Genomic DNA, 21,757 nt, shown 5'->3' on the forward strand with positions numbered 1-21,757 from the left:
GCAACAAAGGTCTGGGTTTAGGTATGTCAACATCTCTCATGTATTAAAATATATGCTGGCTTTTAAAATAACATCACAATGAATACAAACTTCTATTTAAAAGTCTTTACCTTGTCCTGGGCTGGGTCAGAGCACTGTAACACTAGGTCAGTAAGGAAACAGTTTTGTTTTAGGGATAAAACAGGATTTTTTTTCCTTCTGTAGCTAAGAATACAGGGTTACTCAATGAAACCAGGATCTTTACTTCAAAATAAAAACTTTGAAGGTTCATCTGTTGTTTTTAAGTACTGCCCTGACTTGGTGGGGTTGGAACTGAACTCGTTCTTTTCCACTTTCTTTGAAACTTCCTTTTTTCAGCCTTTAATGTGGTGTACAGTGCTAGACTGGCCCCACAGTGGTGGGCAGGGAACAGTCTCACATGTGTGAATTTCTTATGTATACCTAATTTTTAATCATCCTACACATGGCAAAGGCCAAATCCTGTGGGTTTTTTCTTTGAAACGATCCTTTGAGGCAAAATAAGAGATTGTGAATATAAACACAAAGTGCAGCCACTGCCAGGGGCTCTGCGTACCCACAGCGCTGTTTTAAACCTGGGAAATATTTTCCCTCCTTTGACCTGAAACATCGCTCTACATAATTTTCAATACTTTAAATTTAAACATTAAATAGTTTAACTAAATGCAGGCTGGGGAATGGGTCCAACAAACCCGACACCGTCCATTTGACACCGGAGCGCTGCGGCCATCTCCGGGGGGCCGGATTTCACTCTTTGTTCGCGGAATCCCTTCTCTCGAAGGCCCTCGATCGCACAGCCGGGTGTTTTGTGCTTTTCTCTTTTTTTTTGTTGTTGTTAATTATTTCACCTCTTTGAAGCCCCCAGCGGCAGCTGGCGGGGGCGTTCCCCGCGATGTTTGTTGTGCTAATTCGCGGGCGGGGCGGGGCTGGCAGCGGGGCCGGGGGGCTGTGGCGAAGGGCCAGAGGGGCCCGCGGGCGGTGCCGGGCGGCGGGGCCGGCCCGGGCGGGACAAAGAGCGGCGGCCGCTCCCGCGCTGCCCTCCGTGAGGGGATTCAAATGGCGGCCCCGCCCGCCCGCGCGCCGCGTCCGCTCTGCCCCGGGCCCGCCTGGCAACAGGCGGGGCTTGGCTCCCATTGGCGGAGCGCGCGGAGGGCGCGATCCCATTGGCTGCGGCCGCACGGGCCCGCGGAGGGGGGAGGAGGGAGAGGGTGTTAAACGGCACAGGACGCGGCCGCCATTTTGTGAGAGAGAGTGAGGGGCGGTGCGGAGCGGAGCTAGGCGAGCTCTGGGGGCGGGGGTCGGACGGTGACGGCGGAGCAGCGCGGGGTCGGTTCCCGGAGGGCCGTGTGTGTGTCCGTGCTTGTGGGCGAGCGCAGCGGACAGAAGTCGGTAAGGGCGGAGCGGTGCGGGAAGGGCCGGGCGCGGCCGCCGCCATGTTGTGCTCCGTAGTGGGGGAAGCGGGAACGGGGGGTCCCGGCTGCCCCCAGGTGTCGGTGAGAGAAGGGAGAAAGTTCGGAGGCGAAGAAGCTCCGGTCAGCGGGAGAAGAGGGCAGCTGGGCCGGTGACGTTATCTCGGCTTTTGGTTGCAGTCCAAACAAGGCGGAAGCTGGAAATGGAGATGGGCGGCTCCTCTGGAGCTCTGGGAGGGATGGGCAGGGGGCTGCTCCGTTTGGGGAGCTGAACAGACTCGAGTGCGTCAAGGTTAAAATCTCAGAGATCCCAGGAAAGACAAGCCATGAGCAAAACAGGACATTAGTGTAAGAGTTATTAAGGAATTACTCGGCTAACGAAGGTTAAAGAAACAGCTGACAGATGACAAATGAAGCTCTGTGATGGCTGGGGAAGGTTTGGACAATGTGGGCAGTTCCTGTATTGTCCCAGTTCCCAAAGTACTTTCTGTTGTACTTTATATTTTCCCTACTAAAACGAAAGGGCAGTAGTTCTTGATTGTCTGTTAAAATGCTTTGTAAGACAGAGCACGAGCAAAATGTTACTTGGGATAGGCTAAATATGGTGAACTTTACGTAAATAGAGAAAGACAAAGCTGTGTCTTTTTGGGTGGGGTTTTGGGGTTTTGTTTGTAGGATGTTGTCGTCTTTAACATATAAACAGACACAGCAGAGTCTGAACTATTTCTGCTTCTTTCCGCCCCCAAGTGAAGCAATTGTTTCCATAATCTGAATTGAATTTTTTTTCTCCTTTTTGCAGCAGGACTTCTCCCTTGGAGCTTCTGTGCCGAGAATCCGATGTTGGGCTCGGCTCCCTGGCTGAAGACAGCAGATCAGCCCATGAAAACTTCTATTCCCAGCCAAAGGAAGGAGTCCAGCACAAGGCAGCATCTCTTCTTTCAGGCTTGGAAGCAAGAAAGGGGGCAAGAGTTGGAGAGTGTGGAATCGGAGAAGACCACTGAGAGGTAAATGGAGGTGGGAGAGGGGAAATAAACATTGCAGGAGAGCCAGCAGGGAAGTGCTGAACTTTGCCCAGTCTTAAGGTGCTAACAGGCTGAATTTAAATGTCTCAGCACTCAATATTGACTGATAAAATCTGGCTCTGCCTTTTTTGAGCAAGGTTTTGTCAGTCCCATTTCTCCAGTTACACCTTTTCTGAGGAGAGAAGCGGTGTGTTTAGAGCCAGTTTTGGTTAGCTTGTTTTTTGTCCCTTTGCTTGAAATCTAAACATTCTCTGAAATACTTTGTTTAAAAAAAAAGCAGTAAAGACTTATCCTGACTGCTCTTGTTTTTGCAGGTGACATTTAAGTTGAAGATGGGCGGTGGAGAAAGATACAACATTCCCGTTCCCCAGTCTAGAAATACCACCAAGAACCATCAGCAACTCAAAAACAGGCAGAAGAGCAAAGACCCCAATTCTCAGATGAAAACCTACGTGAAGAAGGAAAGAGGCCACGGCTGCAGCTCCTCTCCTGGTGCATGGCAGGCCATGCAGAAAGGGGGGAAGAACAACGTTCACTTCCCCAAGAATCCCAACTGGAATCCTGCTCTGTCCAATCACAACCTGTTGTTCACCCCTCAGAGCAACCAGAACTATGCTGGAGCCAAGTTCAGCGAGCCACCCTCCCCAAGTGTTCTGCCTAAGCCACCAAGCCACTGGGTACCTGTTTCTTTTAAACCTTCTGATAAGGAAATAATGACATTTCAGCTCAAAACCTTACTGAAAGTCCAGGCCTGAGGTGTAACTTGTGTGATTTTCAGAAGTGATTTCGACTGTCAGGGTTTCAGATTTGAGCATTGTTATTCCAAACTCCAGGTGTGCCAGGACCAGGTGTTCTTGCTGCATGTAGTTAGTCACTTGGAGAGGGGTGAAAGTTTACATTCCCCTCATCTTTTACCTCAAAAGTTCAGTGCTGTGTTCACCTCACTGTGAAATAGATATTTTCTTGTAAATCAATCAAATCTTGAGCAGTCACCATTTACTGTATTTAAGAATAAATGGGACTGTGTGCCAAAATTGGAATTGTGGCTTTGAATTGTTAGAAAACCACCTTTTAGCTAACTTAATGCAGCATGAACTGAAACTAAAAATGCACTGAGAACTTTAGTCAGGTGATTTGCTGCTTTCAGGCTGGTGAGATTTGCTAAACACTCTGCAGAGCAGAAACCTCCACCTGGGCACACGGGGAGGCACAGCTGATCCTCTGCCCTGCCCTGTGAGCTTTAGTGGCACTCCTGCAGTGCTGGGTGAGTGTTTCAAGCCCCTGACTCCCATCTGGAATGTTCTGGAAGGGTGTGGAAGAACTCCCGGGGCAGACCCAGCTGTGCTTCCCAGGAATCTCCCTGAGTGCCAACTAAAGACCTTGCATTGCCAGGTGACTGCCAAAAAATCTCCCCCAAATCCTCTGTGTGCCCACTGCACTGAGGAGTTCTAAACCACAGTTTTGTATCAGTTTTTATAAAAAAAGGTGGAGTAGTTCCTTAGTTTGGTGTTAATTGGTTCCCCTGTAACAATTAATAGTTTGGGGCAGGTGTTAGATGTTCTCACAGGGAAGACAGAGCCATGTAAATACATGTAAAACATTGTAGCATATGTAAATTTCTGCTGGGCTTTCCTGCACAGAAGTATTTTTAGTACAAAACTGCTGAATGTAAGATGACCATGTTGAGTACGTGGCCTGGTTTAAAAAAAATGATATTTTGTTTAAAAAAAATTAAAAAAAAAAAGACATTTGTGGCTGTGCCCTTGCACTTCACATGCAATGAATATGCACATTGTATTTGGTTCTAATCTCATTTTTTAAGTAAAATCAGTGCAAAAATGCTTATTTAGATTTTTTTTAATTAAAGAAAAAAAACTAAAAAAAAAAAAAAAAAAAAAAAAGCTGCTGGAGTTTCAGATCCCAGATCCTCCTGTTGTGAATGTGTAGGAGAGGAGGAGTGTGTTTGGTGATGAAAAAGCACTGAAATGTTCCAAATCAAGTGTTTCACAAGAAATGCAAATGCCTGGGTTCAGGTGCTTGATAAAACTGAAGGATTGGAATCATTCTGTTTGTGAAATGCATCAATGCTCTGTAAAACAACATAGTGTCCCAATCTTTGCTAAAATCCCTAAATCCCTCAGCAGAGGGCCAGGGCAGGTGGCTCCTGAGCTGTCACCTTCCAGCTGATCCTGCTGCAGGGTGACAGCAGGAGCAACCAGGGCTCTTTCAAAATACAAGGATTACTAAAAAAAGTGCTTTAATTTGAACGGGCCTTTTGCAGATTGTGAAATGTTTGGAGGTGTCTTTCTGTACATTCCAAATGCAGTGGCAGCTGAGCTGAATGTTTACAAAATTATTGCTCCAAATCACACGGAATTGGCAGTCTCTAAACTTGTGTTGTGACCTGGACCTTCACCAGAGTCTGAGCTGTATCCCAGTTAATTATCTATTCTCCACTTCAAATTGTCTATTACTGATGATGTTTGTACAAATTGGAAACAAAACATAAATAAACTTTTTTTTTTACCCCCTAAAAGTATCTCTTTGTTTTCAGATGGAAATGGAAAAGTGGGATGACCTCATTTTGGCAGTTCCCTTCTCAAGGGAGGTTTCTTTAACTGCAGCCTTCTCTTCATGCCTTTGCAGTGGTTAGGGCACACAGGGCTGGAGAATTAACACTAATTAACCAAAAGCTTGGGGCTCCGTCTCCCACACACTACAGCTGGATTAATTAAGTCAGAAGGTGCTCTCAAGTTATAGTCAAAACTTGTACATTTTATTCCCAATTCACAGGGTTATTTGCACAGATGGAACACAAAACTCAAGAAGAAAGGATGTGGGTGAATAAAACATCAGCATCTCCCATCAAACACACTACAGGGTACAGAGTCTTCCCTTCCTACAATAGTCTCAGCAGCAAGAGCATCTTTAGACAAATATTAATTATAGCAATGGACTACAGACTTTTTTAAGCAAGTTACAAGATAAATGGAGAAAACCAGCAATTCTTAATGGGTGATTATGTCCTAAAAATGTGTCAATTTTATCCCTTTGTACTTCCCTGGCAAGGCCCGAGCAGCAGTGCTGGGTGAGGCTGCACTGCCCCGCTCTGAGCACGCCCCAGCTGGCACCAGGCTCAACAGGCAGGAAAAAAAGCTCTGTCCAAGCAGAGAGCTCCAAACAACATTGAAACCAAAAGATTCCACTTTGAGTAAAACCATGATACTGTACATTAAACATCTTGATAAGACATAGAAAGGATAACATTGAGCTTTCAGAGACCAGTCTATCAGAGTCCCTAATTAAACACCCAGCTACTTAACCACTAAATTGAAGATTTTTAATTACCAGTTGGGTGCATGGACTTTAGGTGAAAAAGAAGTTCCAATAGAGCCTTCTATGACTGCTGACACCAATCGATTCGCTGCAGATATTTTGGAGCACAGCCATTAATTTCAGCAGAGGTTTTTTTTTTACACGCTACTTCAATTCTACAAATTTTGCAGGAATGACAAAATCTAGATTTACCACAGAAAAACATAATTCCCACCGTTCTTGAGACTCCAAAAGAAAGATATCTAGACATGATCTTTTGTAGCCTGCAAAGTTCTTGCATTCCAGCTGTGCATAACCTGCAGGAAGCTTGCACAAGACAGGCTCCTGCTTTTTTTAGGGCAGGACTGGGATACCTGCATCAAGGAAGGGAGATGTTATCTAGATGGGCTGTGGCTTGATTTGCATGAATGCATAAACATTCCCTGCCCTTTTGGCCACATCCTGCTAACTCGTCCCCAACTGAAAGGCCCACAGAACAGCTTCTTCACAATTTTTCCATGGGAGCAAGAACTAGGACAACATCTTTATTCATGCACTCTTGAAACATCGTGGGTTTGTGTTCGGCTTTTCTGGCTTGTTCATATACACAAGTCAAGTCAAAGTTTAGTCCTACCTCTGGGAGAGAAAGAAAGAACCATCAGAACTGGCAGACACTACATTATACTTGCAATGATCTGGCTTTTCAAAACAAAAATTAAACTGTGCTATACATAAACGCTGAGGCACACAATATAAGGACATGCTGACACAACAGTTAAGGAACAGTTACTGTTACCCTGCCTGGACGTGGAGATTTCTCCTCCCTCCTCCCCCCTTCCAGCTCCAGTTGCAGCTGGAGCAGCAGCAGCACCAGGCCCAGCAATCCCTGCAGGCCCTGGCAGACACAGCCCCGCTCTCCCCACCTCGCAGGCACCAGGACCCTCTCAAGCAGCAGGAAGTCATGAAGACTATATTTATATATGTATAAATCTATAAAGCTGAAAAGAGTGGGGTTTGTGCTGCTAAAGCAGAAATCATCACAGCTCAGCTTAGAAAGGGTGACAGTGGGTTTATGAAAGCAATTCAGTGCTTTACAGAGGATTTTTGTCTTTCAGGGCAGCACCTTCAGCTGGGCACACACCAGGGCCAGGAGGCAGCTCCAGCCCTGTTGCCACCTCCCACAGAACCACTGCTGGCACCAGTTTGGATATGGCAATTAGAAATTGTTATGGTGATACCATAATTTTGATTCTGTATGAACCTTCAGTCATAGTTTTCAAGTAAGTTTCATAACCTGGCTAATAATATCTGAATTATAACCTATGGGGCAAGTCAATCCAGCAATAATGAAAGTTAATGGCAAAGAAAATTCAATATATTAGAGTGCAATTTATGCTTAGTGTTCTCAGTTTGTCTTGTACCCCTTCAAAAATGTGAAGTGACATTATTTATTCAGACACTAAATGAATAATTCCTGCTCTTACTGAAATACCATAGTAAGGATTTTACTCCATAAGGGATGCATAGCTCTACTCCTAACCATGCTCTGGAGTCAAATTCTAATGCTACAATAATTCCAGTGGATCAGTATTTCCTTCATTTTTTTATTACAGCATGTTTGCTAAATTTACAGCAAGCAGAAAATAAGCTGGGTCTTTTGTTATTTTGATCAAAACATCGATGTTTTAAAGGTAGTACACAATATTTGTTAAAAAGAACATATAAAAATACCTTTTTAGAAGCCTCTATAAGAAAGGAAATACAAAGTTTAATCCCACAACTTTCCTCTGCTAGAGCTGCACGCTACTGCTACAGTTTTAAATAGACTTTTTGCTGTTTTTAAACTATACATCCAGGAAAGTCTACAAAATTAAAGGAACGTGCATATAAATGATTGCATAGCAGAACATGAACATTAACTGCAAACAGTAAAGAAAAAGTTAGAAATACTATTAAATGTACAAAGGTTCTAGGATCAACCCCTAAGCACGTTCCGCTGACGAGATCCCAAAGCCACCTGCGCTTCTGGAAAGGCCCAGCTGAAACACTAAACCCAAACCCTAAACATTTCTCTGAAAAGGAACTTTTGGAAATCAATGTCTTTATATGCTACAGACATCAGACAGCGAGAAACACTTAAGTGTTTGATGGTGGCTTTTGAAGGCAAAGAGGAAAAAAAAACAATGCCAAAAGCCATTTCCATAACAAAGGACCTTGCCTTCTAGAGAAATACTGGTAAGAGTACACACTGGGTTTGTTATTTTTCACGTTCAATTTTCTAAATATACTGTATTAACGATAAACTACATAACTAGAGATGCAGCTCTTGTTCATATCCAACTTCAAACATTTGTTCTGAAGGAAAACGAAACCTTTTAACCAAACCACTATCCATTCTGAGGAAGGAGTGATTCAGGCTTGCTTGACCAACTGCTTTTTTGCTGTGTAAAAAGCAAGCAAGCCTGGTAACCCAGGGAGATGGCTACAGTTTGATACCTATGAATACACCAACTAACCACAGGAGTCATTGGCATAAAAGTTTAGTTCTTATATACTGTACACACACAACTCGAAACGATCTACTTGTATCTAACAGCAGGAAAACTAAGCAACTTTATGGTTAACTGCTCACTAAAACTGAGAATAGATACAAAAAACTGCATAAAATGTACACACAACCTAATATTTAGCTGCTCTGCCGTTTGCTGAAATGTGAATTATATTTTCCATTTCAAGGTGGGTTTTCCCCTCACTTTCAGCACCAGCAGCCAGGGCAGAGGCAGTGAAGCCTCTCCTCTATCCCGAGGCTCTGAGTGAGCTCCCAGAGCAGCTCTCTGCCCACGTCGTACATGCAAGGTCAGTACCATCTCTCCAGACAGCAGGCTAAAGAGAAATCTCCCAAATCTCCCTCCACAGAGCTCCTTGTGCCAACCTGCTGGGGCTGGTGGGCACGGAGAACACCAAAACCTGCCCTGGAGCCATGGAAACAAACTGCCAGGCTGATCTCCCAGCAGCCAGTGTTGCACTACAGCTGTCCAGTTTTCCTTTTCCTCACAAAGTTTATAGAGTTGAAGAACCAGTCAAACAGCTGGTTTAGCTGCCCAGCACAAACTGGTACCAATTTCTCTACGGGTGTGACATTTGTAAAAGGACAATGTTGCAAGTTACGATCAATCAAGTCATCACCAAATATCTAAGCATTAAAAATGCAAATCTTTACAAAAATATACATAGAGACACCACAACCAAATCAGTAGCTGCCCATGACATTTAACCAAACGGACAATCTCTCTCCCTCTCTCTCTCTGTGGCTTCTCAACACTGTTTTAATTTCAACCATTGTCGGCTACAGGGAAAACTGACAAAGAAAATATTTTTTAGCACTGTTGCAACATCATATTCCTGATAATTTAAGTAAACTTAACTGTGTGTAAATGAATCTTACATGCCTAAACCAACATGGATACACTGTTAGTGGCCACTGGACTTGGGACTAGTCCAAGACCTCGATCTGGATTTTGACCTAGATCTAGAATGTGATCTTGACTGTGATTTGGATCTAGCTGGTTCTTTTTTTCTCGACTCCTTCTCATATCTTGAGCTGGACTTATAGTGTGTTTTAGAATCTGTTTTAGAGGTGCCTCTAGATTTGGTGTGAGATGCAGACCTAGACCGTGATTTAGCCTTCATTTCTTTCTTGGGCTGTGACTTGGATCGTGATCTTGAATTGGACTTAGATCTTGAAAAAGATCGATTGCGGTGTTTGAACCTAGCAGAATAAAGGGGAGAGAGGAGATTTGAATGTAAAAACACTATTCTTACACATCTAGTACAGCAAAAATTGTTTACCGTTTTTGCAGGAGAAACTTTTTTTTTAAACCTATAGTTAAAGGAATACAGTGATCTAGCTTGCAATTGAAAGGGTGTAAAAAGTGGATTTTTACCTATCATTGTCCGAATGGCTTCTGCTACGACGAGGTCTTCCAGTAGGTCTACTGCTAAAAAGGTACATCAGAAAAAGTAAACGGTGACAAATACCTACGTAAACACACAAACACTCGAAACATTCTACTTTCAAGCTGTGCATTTGCTTTTAGCTACTCTCCAATGCAGCACAGAATGGTTTCATTCATTACTCCTGATCAGATGCAGCATGCAAGGTACACAACTCCCAGCAGTTACTCCCACGATAGAAAAAAAAGATTATTGCAAAGTGTGACAATGAAATAGTGAGCGTGGTGTGTGAAATAGTCACAGTGCTGTGCAGCTGAGGCCAGCCCCACACACTACACTTACTTTCTGGGACTATAGGATCTTCTATAGCTGTAATCAAAGGAGCGACTCCTCGACCGCCTGCGCTCGTAGCTGCGACTCCGAGACCGCCTGTATCTGTCATAGTCATCGTAACGAGAAGAACTGTACAGGTTTCTCCCTTCCTTGGCTTTCATTTGGTTTGGTGCTGGAAAAACAGCAAGATTTGCAGGTGAAGATGATGCCCTACTTTCTCCCCTCAAGGTTTGAGCCTTGTATTTGGCGTTGAGCAGAAAGGTTCATTTGTGGGACAGGTGAGAGGCTGCTCTGTGCCATTTGTTTTGTGCTGCTTGGGCCACTGGACACAAATTAATGCAGCCCTGGGGGCACTGTAAATCCAGAAAGCAAAACAAACAAAAAAAAGCCCCCTCAAAACCAGTCAGAAAGGACTAATGCTCCATAAAAGCAAAACACAGAGCTGGCCAAGGTGATTTCAGGCCAGCTGGAAACTGGTACAGCAGGTCAGACCCATGACTGACACATTCTGACATTGCTGAATTTACCCAACGAGTGAAAGCTAATTAAACACTTTCTCCTGGCTGCACAGCACCATCATCACACCTGATCCACAGCTGTCTGCAATGATTAAAGGCCCAGCTTACACAAAGGCTTTGGTGGATGCCACACAAAGGGAAGTCTGATTCCAAAAGGAACCCCTCAATAAAACAATTCACTTTCACTCTGCAGCTTAGTTATTAAAGTAATTAAGAATGAATGAACCTATTAGTCTTCCACTGTATTTCCTCTAAGCAGCACAGCTATCCTTCCTTTGTATGAAATTCATGCTCCAAGTATTTAAACATGCTGGAACAAATATCCTCTGTACTAAACAGCTTCAAATTTTAAGTTTTTGGTGCTGCTTGCAACACGCTAAGGTGGATTTAGTTAATTTTGCTCAGAAACTTGTTAGAAATCCCAATGTTTATACACAGGGCAGAAAGTTGTCCTTTGGAGGGTAGAATTTCCACTGACTCCATTAAAGATAATTGTGAGGACCTGAGGGAAAACTGGACAGTCAGGTTGTTTCTCTGAGAGCTGTAACTAAAGCCCTTTAAGGTCTCTTTATTTCCAGCCACAGAGTGTTACAGTCCTGGTTTATTCCAACAGGGCTGAGCCAGGTTTTACAAATCTTTATCTCCCTGCAAATTATGACTATGCACACAAACAACAGATGTAAAAGACCCAAATTCTCTTTGCATTTATCTGTTCAGAAAATAAAAAGTTCTGCTCCACCTTGAATTGAGATAACTAGAAACTGGCTTTTATCCTGAAGCCAAATGAAAATGAAGACATTACCTCAATCCGGGAAATCACACAGAGCTGCACAGAAAGCTCTGAAGAACGACTGTGGTGACTGCTGTACTTAGTTATCCATTTATAATTAAACGAGTCATTAACAGTCACTGGATGAAAGGCAGAACATCCATGTGCTATTTATATACAATAGGAGCACATCACAACAAGGAGCAGCACGTGCAGGGCTGGGTGCTGAAATCGGGGAGGTAAAATGGGGGGAGAGATAAAATGCAGGGAGAGATAAAATCCAGAGAGAGATAAAATGCAGGGAGAGGAGATAAAATGCAGGCACTCACTCTTGCGGTCTCCCTGTGCAAACTGGATTTCTATTTGCCGCCCACAAATCCACTTGCGATCCAAGTTATGGAGAGCATCCTCTGCATCACGGACATCTTCAAATGTGGCCAGTGTTAAGGTACTTGGCAGTTTGAGCAGTTTAACACATTTGGTATTTAAAATAAAAGTTTTCAAGTTATTTTCTCATTTTGAAGCCATGTTTAAAGTATTTTAGTCATGCTACTCTACACACTAGTGTTTTCTTTAATTAACCACCAGCTAGCTGAGAACTCCTGTTATAAAATTAAAATCTTGTAACATGACCATGAATTTATCCATCAGCAAGCACTTGCTATGTGATACTCGCAAATTTTTTTCTTCTCCCACTTGTACTTATGCAAAGAAAACAAAGGTATCCTTTCAAAACACACTTGTTAATGGTCATTTAGTTCTCTCCACTACATTGAGTTTATTAAAATTAAGCCCTAGTTCTTAAGTTATGTTGGAAATACCAACAGTAAATATTAACTATTAACTTAGGAATTGGAATAAAGCTTTCCTTTACGTTTTAAACAACTGATTCTGGGTTTAACTGATGCCATGTCACAGCCCTGTGAGCAGAGAGAGCCTCCCCAGTGTGAGAGAGGAGCAGACACTGGGAGCCCTGCAGTGCCACTCAGGGCCAAGGTACAGTGACAGACATTTGTTTTAATGCTGGAATCTACACCCCTAATTGCAGCTCGTGGGCCCCAAAACAATGAGCTGCCTTTCCCCTCCAGGCCACTCAATTCTCAGCAGCATCATCTCTGCAGGAGAGAAACTTCCATTTCATTCAGACCACAGTTACAGTAGCACTCACAAGAGAAATATTACAGGTTTTGTCAATGGACTAAACCAGAATAATTCATCAAATTACTGCTTACATGACAGACAGAAGAAAAACTGTTATTCTGTAGGATACATCAGGTATGACTCCTTTAATCTTGGCCACCATTCAACTTCATCTTGACCTTTAACTCTTTAAGTGCTTGTCAGAAGGACTTGTCATGAGATGCTTGGCCAAAAATGACAGATGGCTTTATCTTTAACTTTGAAAAACAACCTTTTCCCCCTTTTGCAGATAAAGCGAAGCTTTGTCTCCCATTATGGCTTGTCCTTCTTCCAGCTTTTCTTTATTTTTTCTTTTCCCAAACTCTCCCTTCTCTTCAAGCCTGATCCTTAAGAGGTCTTTGGCTTGTCTACTTGCCTTAATTGTTGAACTCTACTCTAAAGGTTCTTTCATGCTTTCTCTTTGGGGTCGCCATTACTGTACAGCTTTACATTCTGAGGCAACAACAGAGGACAGCAAATTAGGGGACAATATTAAAGAAAGAAGTTCACCTCATTTTTTACACAATCTGATTTTGATCAAGTGATTCCAGTTTCCATTTGTTAAATTAACAATGAATAGCAGCCACATTTTGCTAAGCACAACTTTACTTACACACCAGTGATAATAAAAACGTGCTAGACAATTCTGAGGCAGTGATAAATTTTCAATTAAATCATATAGTATTAATTTCAGTGGCATAAGCAAGCTTTTATATTACTGGATTTAAGTTTTGCAAAAAAGGCAAAGAACAATTGAGAGAAGTTAAATCTTCAAAAATAACGCAACACCACGACATCAGTAAGACACTTATTAGATACAACACAAAATAAACTGCTTTTTCACGGAGATTGGTTACCTCTTACACAAACTTGAATTTCAAACTTCAACACCCCTCACTAATGAGGCATCTGAAGAAAGGATATTGAACATAGGCAAATCCTCGGGGACGGCGAGTGTAGAAGTCAAGGGGAACGTAAACATCAACAATGGGCCCGTAACGACCAAACTCCCGGCGCAAGTCTTCGGACCTGCAACACCACAGACACCTGATGTGGCTTTGGCACCGCCTGAGCGCCACAAACACCCCCCAGAACAGCCTGAACAGGCAAAAATCACATCTGCACTTAGTACCGGCACCCCCGGGGTTTGGAAGCGTGTGGTGGAGGATGAAAGCGGAGTTTTGGGGAGAAGAAGTGATTGGGCAGTGCTGGGAGCACACAGAGCTTTCCTGGAACACTCAGGATGCTCAAGCACACCCTGGCAGTTTGAAACCAGCCTTCAGCACAACCTAAAACAAAAATGTAAACTGAGAAGTGATGCACACCACTTCATTCAACGCAGCCAAGGCTGGCAGAAAGGAAAGAAAGGATTGTTAAATTATCGTTGTTATTATTCAAGTACCTCGACAGTGATTTTGCAACACATAAACATCAATTATGAGATCCAAATAAACATTGTGAGAGCAAACCAGTCACCCAAACTCATTTCCATAAATAATCAATACTCACAACCACATCAAAAAGGACAGATCCCAGTGAGCAGCCACTCATGCCCTCGGGATAGCTTTTCCAAAGAGTTGGATTTAGAGAGCTGAGACAAAACTGCTCAGCTGCAGCCACCCCTGAACAGCCTCTCCTCAACAGAGGCTTCTCACTCACATCAGCTGCTCACGTTTATTTTGAGGACAAAAACCTGCATGAGAAGATTGATGCAACACCACATTGAGGTGCTATGTGACAATCACTATCGGTTTTTAGTATTTTTTTCTTTCTCTTGCACCAGTTGGGAAACAAATCTGCACAGTCAGTGCTGGCAGAAGGGGAGATCTCACAAGGAAATCACCTCCAAGAACTCAGTGCTTAAGGTGAATCCTCAACAGGATCCACATTACTGTAAAGAATTTGGAAGCAATCATCCTCAGCTCTTCTTGAAGTAAAAATAAACTATTGGAAAAATGAACAAATTCATGGGAAAAAATAAAAAGTTTAATTTCATTCCATTCCATTGTGCCCACAGGACGATGTGTAAATGTTCCACAAACAATAACAAACATCAAAGGTGTTTTTGGTCACTAAATTGCCCAAGTGAAATGAAGAAAACCAGCAGCTCACTAAAAGCATATAAAGAATAAATAAGAACCTGTGCAACGCTGTTTTTGTTGTTTCAATTCCCTACGAGAAGTTCTCTCACTGTTTAGTCCTTACAGGCTCTCGGAACCACAGGATTATAACGGAGACCAAGCATTGCTTCCCTCGGCTCCGGACTGAGCGTCCCGAGAGGCCCCGGTACCCAACAAGCACCGAACATTCCACCTGCACCGGCAGCAGCTCCCCGCTAACGGGACCGGCCAGGCAGGAATTTTGGGCACAAACTGTCCATTTCCTCCCCTCTAGCAGCAATCCTGCATTTCCAGAGGAGCATCCCAAAGCAGCGGCTGTCCGGCACGGCCCCGGTGCCACATCCCGCCGGACACGCTCCGAGGGCTGCGGGACTTTCACTTTGTTGCGGCCCAGCTTTGTTCTGCCTGGACGCTGTTTGGAAACGAAGCCGCGTGGAGAGGCGGGGAACGAGCAGCAGCATCGCGAGGAAAATGGAAGGCAGGGCAGGGAGAAGGGAGAAGCCAGGCGGAGGAAAGGAGCGGGCCGGGCTCGCCCCCTTCCCTCCCCTCCCCCGGCTGTGAGGGGACCCCCGCGGCCGCGGCCTAGCGAGCCCGCCAAAGCCTGCGCGAGCCCCCGCTCCGCCCCCACTCACCGGGTGTCGTCGGCCACGTTTCGCACGAAGAGCGAGGTGTTGGGGGGCCGCAGGTAGCGGGACATGTCGGCGGCGGCGGGGCGGACGGCAGGAAGGAGAGGAGGGAAGGAAGGAAGGAGGGAGGGAAGGAGCGAGCGCGGCCCGGGCGCGGCGGGAGCGGCTGAGGCGACCCTGGGGGAGCTGCACCGCCCGCCCGCGCGCCGCCTCTCGCGAGACTTCGCGGGGGGGCTTCCGGCGAGAGCGAAACGCGGCGCCAAAATCCTGCCCCGCTCCGGCATCGCGCATGCGCCCCGGCCGCGCGCGGGAGCTCGCGGGCCCGCCGGCGCGCGCCGCGCATGCGCGTTGCTCCTCACCTCCCTCCCCCTCGCTTTTCCCGCCGAAAGAGCGGGAAGGGGGAGCGCGCGCGGGGCAAGATGGCGGCTGCGCCCCCGCCGTGAGGGGAGAGCGCGGCCCGGCCTTGTGCGGCCGCCTCACGGCGCCGTGCCTCCCTCCTGTGCGTCCAACTGACACCGCCTCGGGCTCTAACGCCCTTCCTGAGGCTCAGGGGATCGCTGTCCTGTGGCATTGCTGTTGCAAAATGTGGAGTATGGATAAGTTCTGTTAAGAAAAGGTGTTCTTTGATGTTTGACGTTTTTATGCCTTCTAGCCTAATCAACAAGAAGGGAGATGTAACCCGTGAAACGGCAGCTAACGAGCTCTAAGTGATGTGCCTGTGTTAGAATAACAGATTGGTAGAATTGCCTTGTTAAAGTTTAGGGCTGGACATGTTTCGATGATCTCAGACCTGGGGGGAGCTTAATAAAGCTCGAGAAAAAAGGATGCCCGCTGATAGAGGACACAAAGAATGCAGAATTTATGGGCCATCTGGCAAGAGCTCCCAAGATAAGGAAGAAACTAATAAACTCAACTCGGCGACGGTGCTGAAATGACCTCCAACTGGGTAAATGTAATTTTACATCTGCAGGGGCAGGTCATGACCACCAACCCACAGACCACTGGCCCAAAAGGAGAGAACGGGACTAATTAGCATGAGAAACAACAGAATAACTAACCAATAATTAACAAATTCAGAACTATGTGACCTGTGGCCAAGGCACACTAATTCCTTTGTTTGCTAAAATGTGTAAATAGTAATAAATTTTGATCATCGGTGAGCTCAATTTGTGGAATCCCACAGGGCCCCAACTGTGCAACCCTGAAATAAATGACCGGTGTCTCTCTGGAGTGTGTAACTATTGTTGCACACAGAGTAATTAATGCAATTTTTGTGGAGAACACCATTACCAACTGCCCTGCTGAGCCCCAGGAGTTGTCACCAGGCTGTTTGCACAGGACCAGCCCTCTCCGTTAAAGCTGTTTGTGTGATGAAAACAATCCAGTTGGTGGGTGGAGAGATGATCTCTCACCACGCTCATGTGTGACTCACAGAAAGGTGGATAAAAGGCACATCTGACCCCACAGTCACAGGGTTTGGTGAAGAGTTCAGTGAAAAGTGTCTGCATTTTCATGTGAGGGATTTGCAGCAAACTCCTGCAGGGACAGAAAGACTTGGAGCTGATGCAGCCCTGGTGTCTGCCACCAGTGTATTTTCATCTTTATTTTTAATATTCATGAATGGAAACTGGTGGGAGGACATTGCTGTTCATATCTTGGCAATCTCACATGAAGAAGTGCCTGATTTTTACAGGTTTTGAATGACAGATGATTCAAGTTTGAATGGCAGATGAAGTTCAGTCACTAACACAGGAGATGTGCAGACATATACACTTCCCAAAAAAATGGAATTTGTGTGGTTTTATGTTCAGGGTCTGTGTGCAGGACTCAACAGAGAAGGGATGGGGATCTCTGATCATGTTTTTTGCATTAAATATTTACAGTTAGCATCTTTCTGTATGCAAGCAGCAGGTCGAGTTGTTACCTTGTGCAATATAAACACAGATCTGCTCACACAAATCATTAAAAGAACCTAAAAATCCAGCCAAGAACGCACATCAGAGACTGGAATTGTGGTGGGAGTGCTTGGCACAGAGCAAAAAAGAAAAAAAAAAAAAACATTTTACAGACATTCTGAAAACAATTAATTTACCAGAGAGTGGACTTTGATGGATAGGAATCCATGCTGCCAGGAATACCTTGTCAGAGCTTGTCAGATTTGGAATCAAAACTTGGAACAAGATCCAAGTTAGATTATAAATACTCCAGTGGAGTCCTTCACAGAAAAATGCACAGAAAATTTGTTTTTGTGGCATAGTGAATCCAGAGCTGCCATCCCAGGCTGCTGTGCCATTGAGGAATGTTCATTCCTTTGGGCCATGGCACACAGATCTCAGTCTGATCAGAATCCCTCAGGTTTGACTGCTTCACATGAGGACCTGCACTGAATATTCCACCCAGATCTGGGGTGCCCTGTGGCAGAAGGACATTGCCAGAAGGATGGGAAAGATTGGCACCATTGCTGGAAAAGTGAAGTCATTGCAGTTGTGAAGAAAGCCAGGTGAAGTGTTCTTTTAATTTTTTAGAATTTTAGCCATTAGAATGACTTGGCATGAGTTGAAGTTCTAAATAAGGTCAGTGTGCTTTTAGTGTGTGGTATCTGCAACAATGATTTTGTAACGGGTTTGCAATGAGCAATGAAGGATCTCTGCCTTGGCTTAGAAATAAACCTGAGGTGTCTTGCATGTTCCAGACCTGCAGCACTCTGTGAATTTCCTGCTGGAAAACCACAGCGTGTGTTTGGTTTGGTTTCAGGGTGTGTTTGCAGCAGTTCCCCAGCAACTCCCAGAGAGAAGGGTGCTGAGTTCTTGGGTGACTTTTTGCAGCACCAGAGCTTTAAAGCAGCTTTAAAGCAGCCTCCTCCTCCTCCCTGAGCTTTACCAGCCCCGATTTCTGTGCTGCTGATCTTATTTCTGTGGAACTCACATGGAATTTCATCCTGCTGCAGGGCTGTGCCTGGCATTGGAGCTGCCTGGGAAGCAGAATGAGCACAATGATCCTTTATGCCACTGAAACTCCCCCTGAGAGCAGCCTTATCCCAGAATGAGAATACACTTCCCAAATTGCTTGTATCACATTGTGTTGGTAATAAATCACAACTTCTCCCCTCACAAACTGCTCTCCTAGCATGGGGAGATGGGAACTCAGCACTCTTCACTGGGATAAACCTCCCCGTGAGGATTTTAAATGGCATTATCAATCCAACAGCTTTATTCATGAGGTCTTGCACCTAAAACCAATTCTAACAAATCTGCAGTGACTTCAGTTGTGAAATGGGGCTGCTGATACAATAATAAGATACAATCTCCTGTGTGTTTTATACTTAATAGAGACACAGGGTGTGAACAAAGTCTGGTTTACTTCAGCCTCACAGACTTGGGCCATGACAAGACATTTGGGAGAGTTCATTGCAAATTGGAAGAATGTTTAATTCTCTTTCCTCTTAATTGCACTTCTGTGTAATTGAGTTTAAGAACAGCCATCCCTGTTGTTAATGACTGCTGAGTGCTTCACAGCTTTTCAAATATTGCTGTTTCTATTGCCGGGCCATGTGGTTCAGATCAGCCCAACAAATGCCCGATTGTTCTGTGCTGGCCAGGTCACAGAGAACGGGGTTGGTTAAAAACGAACCTGCAGCAGGAGCAGGAGCTAAAGCTGAGTGTGTTCAGTCTGTGTGTGAGAAATCAAGGAGCATTTCTGTAGCTTTTGGCTGCTCCCAAGGATTACTGTGCTGAGCTGGAGCTGTGTGATCTATCCAGGTCGGGTTGTCTGGGAGGCAAATTTCTGTCACTGAGGACAGAGGGGAAAACACAGTCCTGTAACAAGGGACTGCTGTGAGAAAGGAGAGCAGAAAGCATCACGATTTCCTGTGCTGTTTGTTCAGATAAAACAGAGCTCACACCTTGTGGAAAGTGCACTTTATTTCAGGTATGGAAAGGTGTCACACAGGAGGATCTGTCTTTAGGCTTTCTTGCCTCTTCTGACAAGTGTTACTCCACCATATGTTATAGTCTGTGGAGACAAATACACATTTTTATAGCTGAGTGTCAGAAGTGTCTGTAATTCATGCACAAATCCATCCTAGTCCACAAGAAAACACAGTCACAGCACCTGCCTGTAAATATGTGTACAACACTAAAATATATGTACAACATTTGCATGAAGGAAAAGTTGCAGTTTTTTGTGCTGCTTAGAGCAGTCTTTATCCACTCTGTAAACACTCTGAGCTAGCCAACATTTTTTCCTTCAGCATTTTTCTGCAAGTGCCTTTATTTGCACTTATTTGCACTTACCTCCACCATTTCATTTCCTTTTACTTCCTGCTCATGAGAGAATTTGTCTGATTTGCACACCAGCTTCCCATTGACCAAGTTCACAGTGCACTGTTGGGACATTTAAAAAACATTCTTAAAAATTAGATTTTGGCATTCAATTCCAGTAAGGAGAGGACTAATAGGAAATAAATTACACTCCTGTTACATAATGACAGCTGTTAATTTGAACTGGAGAACATTTGAATAGGAGTTTTAAGAACATTTCTGTTAAAGTGGTAGAAATATTTGCAAATTGAACTGGTACAAACAAATTCCACTCACACACAAACTGAGGTTTAGGGATAAATAAAGATGTCCTGTTCTAGGAATGCTTTACCTTCAGCTTCCTGCCATCCATGGTGGTGATGTCAGCCTCCTTGCCCAGAGTAAATGAGTTGGTTACAGATTTGTTGGGTGTTTTGGATGTCACAACAAAATCATTGCCTTTTTGTTGTATTTCAACAACAGGCTTAATATCTTTGGCCATTTTGATGGTGTCATCTGGCAACCCTGCAAAAACAGGCAAAACAGGACTTTTGTTATGGAAATAGCAAAATAGCAAATTGTGCCTTCCAACAAAGGCACAGAAATCCAAACCAGTATTGGAAGGTGATGTCCAAATTAAAAGACAAATCCTGGTTTGGATTCCCCTCTTCTCTATGTTTTTTTGTTCCATTCCTTCCAGTCTGGTTAGGTTTTGGTGTGATATCTGGTGATGTGTCACATTATGCAGTTTCTTCTCCTAAGGGCTGCCCATGGGGTGATGATTCTCCATGGAAAGAACCACGTGTGCATTACTTTATTCTCCCAGGGAGTTGGGGGATTATCTGTCCAGTCAGAGCTGGAACACTGGGAGTAGCTCACACTCCCTTTTTGGGGTGTCCCTGGCATGATTTGGAGGTGTCATTGTCACCAGCAGAGGGGTTGGTTTTGTCACGCTGTCAGACCAGGCTTTCCAACTGGAACTGGATCTTACTCCACTGAATATCTCCTATTTACTGTTCACAACCCAACAGGAATGTTTTATTGGCAAAGGTAAGTGCACATTTATGGGTGTAGCCAACTGGAACTGGATCTTCCTCTCCTGAATATCTCCTATTTCCTCTTCAAAACCCCAACAGGAACCTTTTGTTGGCAAAGGTAAGTGGACATTTATTGGTGTAGCACGTCCTAATCCTCTCAGATTAGATTTATAATCACCCAGAGATTACTGACATTATCACACTTGATAAGCACTGCCAGGTTTCTGACCACTTCTAGGTGTTAATTATTCCCAGATTACTGACAGGGTTTATGCTGCAGGAAGGGCTTCTGTACAATAATTGGGAGGCTGAATAAATCATTGATGGCTTTTTCTAGTTATATATGTTTATAAATCACACATAGTCAACACAACAACTCTTCTTTGGGGGTTACCTGTAACATTTCTCCATCAATATATATTATATGTCATATATTATATGTTATATATGATGTTATATATTATATATTATATGTTATATATTATATCTTATATGTTACATATTATATAGTAGATAGTAGATAATATATATTACATGTAATTATTATATATATTATATATATTATATATATTATCTACTATCACTTTCAGCTTCTTTTCCCATCCAAATGCAATCAAACAGACTGAACCAAGCAGGGCAGTTTGTCCCAGAAGGAAAAGGACAAACCCATGGGAACACAGCAGTCAGAGCTGTGCTGGCAGTGGCTGAGGAGGAGGAGGAGGCACTTACCCAGAGCCTTGAGGAAGGCCTCGAGGTTCTCCTGAGCGTAGATGTTCCAGGTGCCACTGAATGCCATGGTGGGACACAGCAAGGGCTGCCCCTGCCCACGGGGATGCTCTTTATGGAAGCACAGGGGCCAGCCCAGATTGGCAGAGGGCTAATTATTAACTGGGAACAGCAATCATTAATCAGTTATTTGTTCTTAATGATCATAACCTCTCGTTCATGCTGCTCTCACCTTGAGGGCTGGGGTGCTGTGTTTGTTGTGGGGTACTGACCTCGTGTCCAGCCTTGTTGGAAAGTGTTGCAGTGCAGCTTCATTTGTTTGCTTTTTATTCACAACTTCAGTGTTTAACACATTCTCTGTGTCTTGGGTAGAATTCTTCAGATAAAGTTACAGTAGATCAAGGTGATTTGTGTTGTACAGCAGGAACTCCCT

At 44.3% G+C, this 21,757-nt stretch overlaps 3 protein-coding genes across 4 annotated transcripts; 1 reads left to right on the forward strand and 2 right to left on the reverse strand.

The window, feature by feature from the left end:
• Positions 1 to 1,264: 1,264 nt before the first annotated feature.
• On the forward strand, positions 1,265 to 4,985 carry PNRC2 (proline rich nuclear receptor coactivator 2). 2 transcript variants are annotated; one of them, XM_058040160.1, is made up of 3 exons: positions 1,265 to 1,407; positions 2,227 to 2,431; positions 2,764 to 4,985. In XM_058040160.1, the coding sequence occupies exon 3, from the start codon at positions 2,782 to 2,784 to the stop codon at positions 3,202 to 3,204; it is 423 nt and encodes a 140-aa protein (XP_057896143.1). In that variant the 5' UTR covers positions 1,265 to 1,407; positions 2,227 to 2,431; positions 2,764 to 2,781; the 3' UTR covers positions 3,205 to 4,985. The 2 variants fall into 2 exon arrangements, with proteins under 2 accessions (XP_057896143.1, XP_057896144.1); XM_058040161.1 differs by having other exon boundaries at positions 2,230 to 2,431.
• A 218-nt stretch (positions 4,986 to 5,203) lies between these two features.
• SRSF10 (serine and arginine rich splicing factor 10) lies at positions 5,204 to 15,466 on the reverse strand. Its single transcript, XM_058040242.1, has 7 exons — positions 15,270 to 15,466; positions 13,440 to 13,546; positions 11,668 to 11,769; positions 10,061 to 10,223; positions 9,709 to 9,762; positions 9,432 to 9,533; positions 5,204 to 6,400 (listed from the first exon to the last, which is right to left on the reverse strand). The coding sequence occupies exons 1-7, from the start codon at positions 15,332 to 15,334 to the stop codon at positions 6,382 to 6,384; spliced, it is 612 nt and encodes a 203-aa protein (XP_057896225.1). The 5' UTR covers positions 15,335 to 15,466; the 3' UTR covers positions 5,204 to 6,381.
• A 3,699-nt stretch (positions 15,467 to 19,165) lies between these two features.
• Positions 19,166 to 21,425, reverse strand: LOC131093222 (fatty acid-binding protein, liver-like). Its single transcript, XM_058040334.1, has 4 exons — positions 21,328 to 21,425; positions 19,914 to 20,086; positions 19,556 to 19,645; positions 19,166 to 19,274 (listed from the first exon to the last, which is right to left on the reverse strand). Exons 1-4 carry the CDS (start codon positions 21,392 to 21,394, stop codon positions 19,224 to 19,226), a joined length of 381 nt encoding a protein of 126 aa, XP_057896317.1. The 5' UTR covers positions 21,395 to 21,425; the 3' UTR covers positions 19,166 to 19,223.
• Between the last annotated feature and the right edge of the window lie 332 nt (positions 21,426 to 21,757).

Source organism: Melospiza georgiana, chromosome 24, assembly GCF_028018845.1.
Source record: "Melospiza georgiana isolate bMelGeo1 chromosome 24, bMelGeo1.pri, whole genome shotgun sequence".
Lineage (NCBI taxonomy): Eukaryota > Metazoa > Chordata > Aves > Passeriformes > Passerellidae > Melospiza > Melospiza georgiana.